This window comes from Vespa mandarinia, chromosome 15, assembly GCF_050613455.1.
Source record: "Vespa mandarinia isolate Hongniang chromosome 15, ASM5061345v1, whole genome shotgun sequence".
NCBI lineage: Eukaryota > Metazoa > Arthropoda > Insecta > Hymenoptera > Vespidae > Vespa > Vespa mandarinia.
In genome coordinates, this window is record NC_140824.1 from 526,366 (window position 1) to 538,983 (window position 12,618).

Here is a 12,618-nt window from a genome sequence, read left to right on the forward strand (position 1 = left end):
CAAAAAAATTGCTTATATAAATTATCTTGTAGATAAAGAAAGACGTATAGAAAGGAAAAAAAGGAGAGATCGTAGAAAGAAATTTGGTTTGGAAAAGAAAGAAGGAAGACAGATGGAGAGAGTGTTCATTCGTGTGTATCGCATATATTAAAGTTAAGTGTAATGTTATATGTATGTATCAACGTGTATCATACATACGCAAGTATGGTAGTGTAGTGTCAAGGGTCAGGGAAAGAGATACGAGTAAGAAACACAGTATCAAGGGACGACGGAGACGAGTGAGAGGTAGTAAGTTAGAGAGATAGAGGGTGAAGGAGAAGAGAGAGAGAGAGAGAGAGAGAGAGAGAGAGAGAGAGGAGAGATAGTGACGGAGAAGGGAGGATGGTGGGGCGGAAATTGGAGTGGGTTTTATAAGTGCGGTGATTTCATACGCCTACCTTTCCAAGTAACCCATTTTATCGCTGTCTCGCTCTTCCATCTCAGTTTTCCGTGACTCTCTCGTTTAGTGGTATCCGCTACGCGGATACATGTCATATCCATGAGCCAAGTTGCCTTCTTGAAAGGTGCATGTCTACATTCCATGTGTCGACACGCTGCATTTCCGCGGCTAAAATCGCAAGCGCATACAACGATAGATCGTACTATACATTAAGGGAGACTCGTTTACAGCGCAGGTACTACCAGCGGATACGACGATTTTAGAATCGGTCGCGAGAAGTAGAGGAAGAAGACGCGATATGTGTGTCATGTAATTGGAACGTAATAGCTTCCAAAAGCTTTTCGATTGAATGGACGTAGAAGTAGAACGTTCAATATGACCTAGGTGACTTAGAACGACTTAAAAAGCCTCGGTGCGCAATGCGACATTTACGTAAAATATATTGGCTATTTTGGGTGGGTCTACCGACTCTCACAGCATATCCCGTGTCAACGCCGTATTTAACAGGTGAAATATTCTAGATTTCGAACCTAGAGACAGATCCGTATAGAAATCTAACGACTTTATACCATTCGTATACCTTTTATAGATTTTCACAACGATCAAGGATCATTACAATGGGAACGTTATTGGATAAGATATACAATTACTCTCTTAAGTTTAACCGTCGCTGCATTTACTCTGGCTGGATGTCTGTGCTGCAGAAGACCTCGTCGTACTATAGGATTTCAGGTAATGCAGCTTTTTTCCTTTTACTACTGCAATATCAATGACAAAGTAAAGAAAATCTCTTCGATCTATTATAGTCTTAACAAAATGTTTTGAATTTGTTTTTCTTATAGGACAAAGCAGGAAAATGTAAACAGGTAACTTTAAAAATGCAGGTTTCACATATCATAGTTTGTGTATGTCTCTTTTAGAAGCTATTATTATAGGTCCTCCCGTAAACTGCTTTGTTTGGATTGTATTCCTAAGAAATCAAATTAGAATTGAAAAGAGAGTAATATATTATAAAAACTCCATATGTTTGCAATACGCTTGTGTTTATGATTAAACACAATGTAAATAAAAATTCGTCTAAATATCGTCTATGATTTACGCGTATTTAATAAATGTCTAGGATGGCTAATTATATTTTTGGTAGTACTTAGGAGCGATAAATTATCAAGCTGTATTGATACCTAATATATTTTAACATGATACTCTTGCTGAATTATTTTTATAGGATGCATAAGTAAGAGGATGATATGCTTATAATTGCATTTAAATTCTTTTCTTCGTATTAAAGCATTGTGTATGTTAAATATTACATTAAACGTAATATAAATTACAGTTCATTAAAAAACATTAAATCAATTATACGCGTAATAATTTACATTGCATATAACGTGTAGCACAATATCTTCTTACATTGATATTTGACAAAGTTTTTTTTTTTTTTTATATAAAATGCAATAGTGAAAGTAATATTCTTATTTCAGGAATTCAAGAATGGAAGTAGCACTGGTCCAGAGTTACCGTTTGAACAATCAATAGAAGGTTTAGCCATTGATGTTCCACGAATGATAGCATTAACCGACAGAGTACAATTTGAACCTCTACCCGTAGATCGAATTATATCAGGACCAAAGGTTCCTTCTCCAACAAAGCCATCTTCCATTTCACATTTATCTTTTACGGGAGAATACAATGAAGATAATGCTACATTACAAGAGCCTTGTAGAGATTGGTTTGAAGCGGAGGACCTTTATGTACCTAGAGAAAAATTAAAATATTTGAGAGAACTAGGACGTGGCTGGTTTGGCAAAGTTGTGGAAGGCCGAGCAGATTTAGATAAATCAAAAGGAGCTCTGAAAAGTGGAGGAGTTGTTGTAAGAATTTTGGCAGAAGAAGCTACAATGAAAGAGAAAGCTTGGTTCCTAGGAGAGGCTACACCGTATCTTAAATTACACCATCAAAATGTTTTAGCATTACTTGGCTTTTGTTTAGAAACTGATCCGTATTTGTTACTCTTTGAATCTTGTCCTGCTGGTGATCTTAAAGGCTTTTTATTATCGAATCATGATAAAAAATCTCAAGAAGCATTAATAAAAGAAAATATTCCTACTAGAATGGCATTGGAAATAGCTGCTGGTTTACAACATATGCATAATCATGGTTTTGCACATACTGACTTGTCTGCAAGAAATTGTTTGGTTGCTTCTGATTTATCTGCAAAATTAGGAGATTATGGGACTGGCGTTGAAAAATATCCAGAAGATTATTACATAGTTGGAGATCGTGCATTGCCCATTAGATGGTCTGCACCTGAAAGTTTAGACTGTACAGATACTACTATTGAAACTCGACAAATTACATTGCAAGCAAATATATGGAGTTACGCTGTGCTGTTATGGGAAATTATTAATTGGGGTAATAGGCCTTATGATAATATGTGTGACGAGGAAGTTATACAGATGCTTTTATCTCTTAAAACTGATTTTTCACTAAATAATGTACAGCCATTGCATAACTGTCCTGAAAATAGTCCCTCCAATATATTACACGTAATACGCACATGTCTGAATACAGATGCTAAAAAGAGGCCTTCTTTACGTGACATAAGACAAAGCTTAATTACTGAACATATAGAACAAGAAGATTTTGAGCAATGGGAAAATTTACAAACGAATACATCAATTAATCATACACGTAGTGCTAGTTTACAAAATCTTCGTGGCAGTATTGATTCTGATCATTGGACAAGCATGATGGACGAGAAACCATTAGAAACATTACAATCTTCTTTTCGACTTGGACCAGATGAACCAGTTAAAAGTGTCATAAATATGGAAAGTTTATTTAATACAGCACAAGAATCAGGATCTGAAACTGAAGAAGAAAGTTGGAAGGGAAGAATCGAACGAGGTGTTTATACAGAAAAAGTAAAACAAAAATCTAAATCTGTAACTGATCTTATGGTACTTGTACATATTGATCCTGAATCAGATGGAGAATTTTCTATGGGCACGCAAATGACAGAGAAAACTCTTAAGAAAAGATTATCCACCACTGGCAGCGATAGTGATCTAACGCGTACCATGATTGTTGATGAATTTGACGAAGTATTAAGAAAATTACGAAATCCTATACAAAGTGATGTTTCTAATAAAACTAAATCAATGAACAATTTAGAAAAACCAAAACTTTTGACGTTAACTATGGATCAGGAACAAACACCGATCTTAAGGTTGTCTCTGGATTCTAAAGAAGGTTCTATTGTCAGTAAAAATTCTTCTGTATTAAATACAAGTCCAGATAATGTACGTAGCGAAGAACATATATTAAGACTATTATCAAAAGGTGATCCAGATCTTCCACTTCTTCGTTATGTTCCTGATAGCAAGTTTTCTTGTGAAATTTTGGAGAGTACTAATGAAACTCAATCTGACAATACTTCCATTAATAATGAAAATAATGAATCTTGCTTTTCTAACAATTTCTCGTTTCAAAATCTTGATACTAATCAGAATAACTTGGTAGATGTTCTTCTTTGGAATCATGCACTTGACTCAGCTTTGGAACATAAGATACCAGGATTTTCAGATGAAGGTGAATTTAAAGAATTTATAGAACCTTCTATAAATCAAGAGAACAATACTACTTTGGAACTTTCTACATCTGCCAATGTTACAGATAATAGTGAACAATTTGATAAAGAAACTTCTGTGTACAATCTTAATGATTTGTCAAATACTGAAGATATAGGAATCGTTCGAAAAGTTTTGATAAACGAATATGAAGAAAGAAAACATTTATCTACTCCTGACGATGAGCAAAGTTCAGATTCTGGCTTTAGAGACAAAGAATCCTGTGAAGAAGAGGAAAGTATGTGTCCACCTTGTGATCAAACGAGCTCTCGTGACACGTCTGTTACACATGTGGCTACATGTACCGAAGATGAACAGTTACAGGTTTTATTAGAACTTGATACTATTTTGGATGCCGAATATTACTGCTCGATACTTCCTGAATCTGATAACTCTTTAGTGACGAATAATACAAACGGTAAAGCAGAATATGACAATCCAAATATACAAGATATCAAGGTTCAAAATACCAGCAATATTTTATCAAACGAAATTACTACAAATACATATGTAGAACAAAATGAAGAAGTTGAGACACAATATTTAAATAAGAATGATCGAATGGAAGATGAAAATATAAAACTGACAAGTAATATGCAAAATGGAGATTTTGTGGCGTCATCTAGTAATTACTGTGATGATACAAATACTTATATAACAGAAAATTCCAAAGAGAGCAAGATTTCTTCCTTTGATGGAAAAATAACCCATGCAGATACAGAAAATTATATACAAGATGATAATGGGCATGAAAATGAAGAGGAAGATAGTTCTACAATGAGCTTATGCAGTGATAACTCCTATGTATCATTTGGTATGGAAGAAGAATTTGTTACAGCTATTAGAAACGAGCTTAGAGAAAAACTTCCACGTGCACAGATGCCCGTCGTGGAACCGTCCGAACCTCGCGATGAAGAGATCTCCCCTATATCCAGCGATATTGAGAACAAACGTTGGGACGATGATGAGAATGAAGAATCACCAGATCGGAACATTAGTAGTGTAGATATTTCTATCAGGTAAATAGAATATATTTGTATTGATTATTATTAATAAATATAAGATTTATACGTTTACAATATATTCTATATAGGTATAATCTTTATGGAACACCACTCAGTCCCATTTTAGAAGAACGAGAAAGTACTGTTACTTCTGAGTCTTTGCTATCAAATTCAAGAGACGCGTCCATTGTATCTAAAGAATCAGTACCATCTGAAGATGTATTATTAGTTGATACTAGAACAAATAAAATGATATTATTAGAGGGATCAAGAGAAAAGCAACTGCAAGATGATGATCGAGATACAACAAATGGAGATATTTCTGAAGAAGAAAATGTTGAATATAGTTCATCATCGATATACACTTCAGAGGACAAACCTCATGGTATGATAGCTACTGGAGGAGCACCATTACCAAGTCCTGAAGAAGAAACCAAATGGCAACAATTACCTTCCTCTTTTCCATTACCTTTACCATTACCTTTACAAGATGATTTAATGTCTACAAGTTTTGCTACAGAACGTGATTGGGATAGTCAAGACGACGATGAAGTAGGAGATGAAGAGGGGGAAGATGAAGATAACAGTTCTAGTTCGGGTGAATTTGTTTGGAAAGTTTGTACCTTTTTTTCCAATATATATATATATATATATATATATATATATATATATATATATATATATATATATCTTAATGTAAAAATTATATAGTCTAGTTAAGAATGTATAATTTATGTCAATACGATTTGAATTGTTATAGCGATACAGTGAGCCTCATACGGAACAAATACAAATCAAAAGTACTTTGAGCAATGAAAAAGTAGAAGTAGAACAGGCTGACTTGAGAGAAGAAGTTGACGCAGAAGATGAAGAAGAAGAAGAATTCACACCATCGGCTTGGAATGCAACATTAGCACCACATAGGTCTGCGTTAAGGTCTCCAGATAAAACATTAAAGAGCGGAGTAAGTTTTACACATTGTCAAAATTAATTGCGTAAATAAACGCTAGTCATAGATACTATTTTACACGAAATATTATTCTTCTTTCTTACATCTGCTGCTAGGACGAATTGGTAGGTGTGTCAATCATTTAAACACAGAACAAAGCATGTCTTTTAATCTCCTTCTCGTGACCCTTTCTCTTGCAGATTTAATTTGAGGTATTTAGCGCATATACTTATTTGCTACACATGCTAGACTTATACTAAATGTAGATGTAATTTAATAACTTTTTTCTACAACTTTACCAATAATATAAATTATTTAGGATCAAAAGAAGAGTGTATGGTTCAAGAAGCAACGCTATCATTGTGTATATGAGTATCCAAAAGAAACATTAGCTAATGACATCCAAGGTCAAGCTACCACTACATGGGAACCAACTTCGTATACAGGTAAATCTTTTTATTTTATATTAGAAGATAAAATCAATATAAATAAAGATTAAGATATTTAAATATTTTCCAATCCATCGAAACAATGTAATTATTGTACAGATTGGGAAGAACTAATGAATGAGCCAAGATTAGACATGTATCCCTTGGATTACGAGGATATAAATCGAGCTGGTATGAATGAAATGAATTATTACATTAGTTGTGTACAAAAATTTTATGAATTTATAAATTTCTCTCTTTATAGGAAATGAAGAATTTTATGTGAGTAGTTCAAATCGTCCGTTTCAATTTCCAACCAGCGATAGTAAATATGTTAGTCAATTCTTTCCTGGCGCTTGTTCCGCATCAGTAAATGAAGAAGAACAAGACGAAGTAGACTGCAATCAGGAAGAAGAAAGTACTAATAGCCAAACAAATGAGCATGAACATTTTAAACAATATCAACTAGGAGAATTAAGGCATACCAGAGACCGCCTAAAATTAAATTTATTAGCAGGAAATAATGCAGTAGATACGACTTTTGTTCCTCTAAAACAAGTATATGAAGATAAGGAAGATCTATTAAGAACTGAAAAAGCGCATACGTTAGATTTGCTGGAAAATATGAAAGTAACGGAAGACCAATGTAATTTGTCAAATTTGGTAGATGACAATACTTCGCCAAAGGTGCCTCAGGAGGATTTTCAATGTGAAATAGATAATGATCCAATTTCGCCAAAAATTTATCAAAATGACAATGAAAAGAAAATTGAGTCTGCTAATAATGTAGCGTTCTAACGCTTGACTGAAGCAATTTATAGTGCACAATGATATTTTGAGGAAATCAGTTTAATTGAAGTCCGTCCGAAACAATTCATTGTGGAAGTGCAGTGGTGCAATTGGTGCCGACGAGATTGATATTGTCGCAATATCGATATTTTATGACTGTATATATAAAAATTAGTATTAAAATGTAAATGTAACAAAAGCAATGTACAGTATACACCGATCGGCTTTCGGATTGATTCGGATATAGGATACTTAAAAAAAAAAAGAAAGAAACGAAATATAGTTGCAAGTAATCGATACTGTGACTATAAAAGTCTGCCAAATGATACAGTAAAACTCAAAGTACTGTAACATTTGAGTAATGGACAGCTCTTTAGCCTTTCATTCATCGAGGAATTTTGTGCCTATTTTATAAGTATCATTTCTATTTGTTTCAGTCTTGACATTACAGGCTTTAAATTTCAATAGGAAAAATTATAATATTATCGAGTAACAATGATAGTCAAAAAAAGGGCTATTCAGTGCTTATGTACAGTATACATAAATCATTTGCATACTTAAGCGAGTGTTATATAATGGAATTAACATTTAAATTCAAGATTTTGTGCAATAATGATCATGTGTAGTTAACAAATTGCTGAACATAGTTTGTTATTAGAAAGAAATATAAAATTTTGTTAGAATTTATCAACATATGTAGTTGCATGATTGCATGCATATAATGTACAAAGAGAAAATGTGTTATAATATGTTTATAAGGTGCTGTAGCATAATATCAAATGTGTTGCGCGAATTAATATTACTGGCTTTATATCCACAGTATTTCATATCAGCGACAGATTTGTTTATGCTATGACAGAATTCAGATCATAAGTAACTTTGTAATACATGTAAATATTTATATATTTAGATGATAGTCTAATAGTTGATTAATTGATGTGATATAAATCTTGTGTTGCCAATATTTTGCTAATACATGATTTAATATCAATCATCTTTAAATAATATAAATGATAAAAATTATATTTGAACATACAATTAATCAACTAATGGACGATAATCTTTACCAACAATAGCAGCCTAATGAAAATTTCACTACACTTTACCCAGTCAATCACAATCAATGCTCATTTATCTATCGTCACTTTTATGTTTTTCTTGATATTATTATTTCTAGGGTAAAGTATTTCTTTTTAAGCATCACAGCATTGCAAAAAGAATTATACCATGACTTAACGCTTATTTTTAGCAACGGCAAAATATTATTATATTTGACAAATCAGTTTATACAAAACCACGTGATAGTGTTAATCTCTATGTATTATTAATAGATCTGTGATGAGAACGAGATATATAGTTGTATTTCGATCAATTTTGTAACGAATCTCAGAAAAGTATTGCATAAAGTGTAAATTAATAGTAAACTATTTTAGGTGAAAAACATTTTGAAGGATCCTGTCATCCTTGCTTATTTTCTTTTGTATATAATTACAATGTTTAAAAATAAATTATCTACTACTCTAAGTTTTTCACTGTTTGAGTTAGTTGTACTTTTAATCAAATACTGTACATATTTTTGAGACATATACATATACACATATATATATATATATATATATATATATGTATTAATAATTATATATATACATACATCCGTAATATATATATATATATAATTATTAATACTTATTTAACAAGCAATAAATTGCTCTTTCTCCTATCAGTTTTATATTGTAATGTATTAATAATTAAACAGAAATCAAAATTAATTAATTAAGTGAATAATGACTACAAATGGCGTTGGTGATTGCGCCATAAAATAACAAGTCCTTGATGATCTCCAGAAGCGAGAAATGATTCGTCATAATTAAACGAAAGAGCAAGTACAGGTCTTGCATGACCATGAAGTAGATTTACTCTTGCAGCTTTACCATCTTTGGAAGAATCAAAAAGATGAATTGCACCATCTTCTGAACCAGTTGCTATTAAACAAGCTCCCATTTGGGGACAAAATGTAGATCTTATACAATGAAGTCTGCAATCATTAATATGCAATAATTAATATTGTAATATTGACAAAAGAAAAAATTACTTGAGTAGAATACCTGTGTTTAATAGGATATTTTTTCAATAATTTCAGAGAACCTTGATTATCAGCAACGCGATACAATAATACTGCATTGCAAGCAGTACTTGCTAAAAAGACTGGCCATGGTATTTCTTTCGAATGCCAAGAACGCCAAGAGAGACTAGTTACCATACTATTTAATTTCTGAACTCTTTGCAATTTTGAGAGTCTTCCTGTCCTAGCCTCTAATTGTAATGAAGTAATAGTACCTCTATCGCTTCCTGCCCATATCAATGAGCCACCACTTTCTTCACAAGTTAATGATAAAATCTTAAATAAAAATAATTAATATATTAACGTTCAAATAATCAAAAATAAAAGATTATAATGATATACCTTTTCCCCAAGTTTGCATGAACCACCACGTGTATAGATTCCTGTTGATACATTTAAAATTTGAATCAACCCGTGTGAATTACCAGTAACTACTAAATTGTTATTAGCTGGTATAAATGCACAACAAAAAATTTCCGCGTTTTGTGGATCTTTAACAACTCGTAAACACTTAGGTTCTGCATGTACTTTCCAAAGACGAATAGTAGCATCCAGAGAAGATGATACTATCAAATCATTGCTGATACTCCAATCAAAAGCTGTAACTCCTTTCTGATGACCTTCAAGTACAGCAAATACTTGTGGTGGTGTGTTAACAACTTCGCATATCGATAGAGTTCCATCTAAAGATGCACATCCTAATCTGGATCTATCATTATTGGCAAATTTAAGCATTATTACAGCTGCAGTATGTTGATCGAAAGCGTGATGAACTCCAGCAAAAGCAAAATTCTCTGCTGTTGATTTCTTTTGAACAAAATGAGATTTTGGTACATTCTCTGAAGTTTCTTCTTGTAAAGAATTGTTCATAATGTTATTTTGATCAATATTCTCTCCATATCGTTTATATAATAAGTCTGAACGTAATTTCAAGTACTGTGTACGAATATCGTGCTCTTTAAATGGTTTTTCTCTCAATAATTGATTTCGTCTACGAATATAAAGCATGCCTATAATTATGAAAAAAAAAGAAAAAAATAACATTATGATACATACAATTAAATAATTTATTCAAAGAACTTAGGAGTATTACCCACCTAATGTAGGCAATTTATTTGCACGTTGTGCATTATATTTGGCATCTAGGGCAAACACTTGTTGATACCACGTACTAGACATTTTGTTTGTTGAAATAGAATGTTTATAAACTATTTGTATTTCGGCACATATTACTAACGAAGAAGACTGAAGAATAATGACACTCCTCAAGGATGTTTAATTACGCACTTACTTAGCCAGAAACCTCGCCATTGAGGTTATATATTATATCATTGATATTGTATTTGTATTCGATTTTCTTACAATTATAATTAAAACACAAACATTTATAAAAGGCCATAAAAACGGCTATGGAAAGCAATCTTTCCAAGAATTTTAATTAAAAACAATATAAAAGTTTTTCGGATATAATAGTATCTTTTAACAAATTAGAATGACATTTATCATTCGTTTTCGACCATCTTCAATTACGTTTACCAACTCAATTGACAAAAGTACTGTCATCTGTAATTATTATGCAATTTTTAAAAGCGATTAAAAAGCCATGTATAAAATTTGTAATCATTCAAATTCGAAATAAAAACATTTTGATCCTCTATAGAACGATCCCGTTTGTTTCTATAATCGGTTAGAATTAATTAGGAAAAAAAAAACAAAAAAAGAAAAGCAAAAAAAAAAACAAAAAACAAAAAAAACATAAAACAAAAAAAAAAGAAAAGAATGGTATTGGTTTTAAAAAATTTAAACATCTGTTGGGGATCTTATAAAAAAAACAAACGTTAGAGACAGTATTGCAACAGTCCGTTATAGCTTTTATTCTCGACTGCTGCGAAACATGGTCATTTATATATCCTTTTAATTGCATGATCGAATAATAACAGGAATAATTGTTTACACAGAGGTGTACTGCTCAATTACTATTATTAAAGGATAAATATATTAATATGCTCACAGAATTTTACAAGTTCTCCATTAGTGAGGCTATTAATAATCCGATGCCGTTAGGGTGTGTTCCTTAATATGTATATGTATTTATAAATCGTAAAGAATGCACAAAATACTACGTACTTAGTACTGATAAAATTATAAAGTTCAAAATGTCTTCCAAGCACAGCAGGTACTTGAATTACAAGATTTCTTTAATACATTTATTCTTATATATTCATATTTATACACAGTAGTAGCTATTATTATTTTTAATAATTATATAATAGTTAGCAGTAGTGGCGTAATGCATTTTGCATTCTCGGTCGATCGGTTAATATTTGACAAAAATACAAAAATTATGAATTGTATAATAATTATTACGAGAACAAACGTGCTTACTCTGAAGTTTATCCTTGTTTTTTTTTTTCCTTTTTCATTTTTCCCTTTAATCATTTCGTTTAGTGGCTTCTTTTCAATCTTTACCATAACAATATCCATTTTCTTTTTTTTTTTTTTTTTCATTTTTCATTATAATCACATTTATCGTATTTCTTCCTAAGTATATCCATGTGTACAGAAAAAAAGTTTGAAATAACTAAAGCCTATGCTAAGATAAAACAAGAACATAAACATTTTCCCGCTTTTTTTTTTCTCTCATTACTGCAAATGCTTTCTTTGTAGTGTCCGCTGAACAATATACAAAGAACAACGAACACGTGATCAACGTCCCCCTTTTCTTAACGTTCTTAATGTGTACCTATAACCAGTGGCGTTGTTTATCATTTCTCGGAGGATTCTTGTGAAATTGAATCGTCTACATTTTTTTTTTCTCAAAATTTCTCAGTACAAATGGTATATTTTTGAGAGCAAGGAAGCTAGCCTACATTTGGTCTTCCAATATCCTCAAACATATCCTATTCATACCGCTTATGTATATTACCGCTTGTGACGGCTAACGAGAGAGGAAAAGATAGAAAATGAGAGAGACAGAGAGAGAGAGAGAGAGAGAGAGAGGGAGAGAGAGAGAGAGAAAGAGAGAGAGAGAGATAGAGAGAGAGAGAGAGAGAGAGAGAAAGTTTACTTACAACTATTTGTTTCTCGTTTATGTCAGCGGTACTTAATAAAGCTTTGACAACCGTTTTTTTATCTTTCATCTTTTTTTTCTTTTTGTTAATAGTAAAAGAGAATTTATATCCCACTTATGGTACATGATAACCACGCACAAATCGTAAAAATTCTCACAGCACCACATGTGGAACGTTCTACATGCAT

General features: G+C 32.0%; 2 protein-coding genes across 3 annotated transcripts; one reads left to right on the forward strand and one right to left on the reverse strand.

Moving 5' to 3' along the window:
• The first annotated feature begins 357 nt into the window (after nucleotides 1-357).
• On the forward strand, nucleotides 358-8,815 carry LOC118449963 (uncharacterized). Its single transcript, XM_035885221.2, is given in 11 exon segments — nucleotides 358-563; nucleotides 670-946; nucleotides 1,029-1,171; nucleotides 1,282-1,305; nucleotides 1,921-5,087; nucleotides 5,162-5,687; nucleotides 5,833-6,036; nucleotides 6,341-6,467; nucleotides 6,570-6,641; nucleotides 6,715-7,230; nucleotides 7,233-8,815. Coding segments are annotated over 10 exon segments (4,893 nt in total). The 5' UTR covers nucleotides 358-563; nucleotides 670-858; the 3' UTR covers nucleotides 7,259-8,815.
• A 97-nt stretch (nucleotides 8,816-8,912) lies between these two features.
• LOC118449977 (WD repeat-containing protein 13) lies at nucleotides 8,913-11,048 on the reverse strand. Of its 2 annotated transcripts, none has more exons than XM_035885267.2 (4): nucleotides 10,458-11,048; nucleotides 9,703-10,351; nucleotides 9,344-9,636; nucleotides 8,913-9,273 (listed from the first exon to the last, which is right to left on the reverse strand). In XM_035885267.2, exons 2-4 carry the CDS (start codon nucleotides 10,228-10,230, stop codon nucleotides 9,027-9,029), a joined length of 1,068 nt encoding a protein of 355 aa, XP_035741160.1. In that variant the 5' UTR covers nucleotides 10,231-10,351; nucleotides 10,458-11,048; the 3' UTR covers nucleotides 8,913-9,026. The 2 variants fall into 2 exon arrangements, with proteins under 2 accessions (XP_035741160.1, XP_035741159.1); XM_035885266.2 differs by having other exon boundaries at nucleotides 8,915-9,273; nucleotides 9,703-10,370; nucleotides 10,458-11,047.
• Between the last annotated feature and the right edge of the window lie 1,570 nt (nucleotides 11,049-12,618).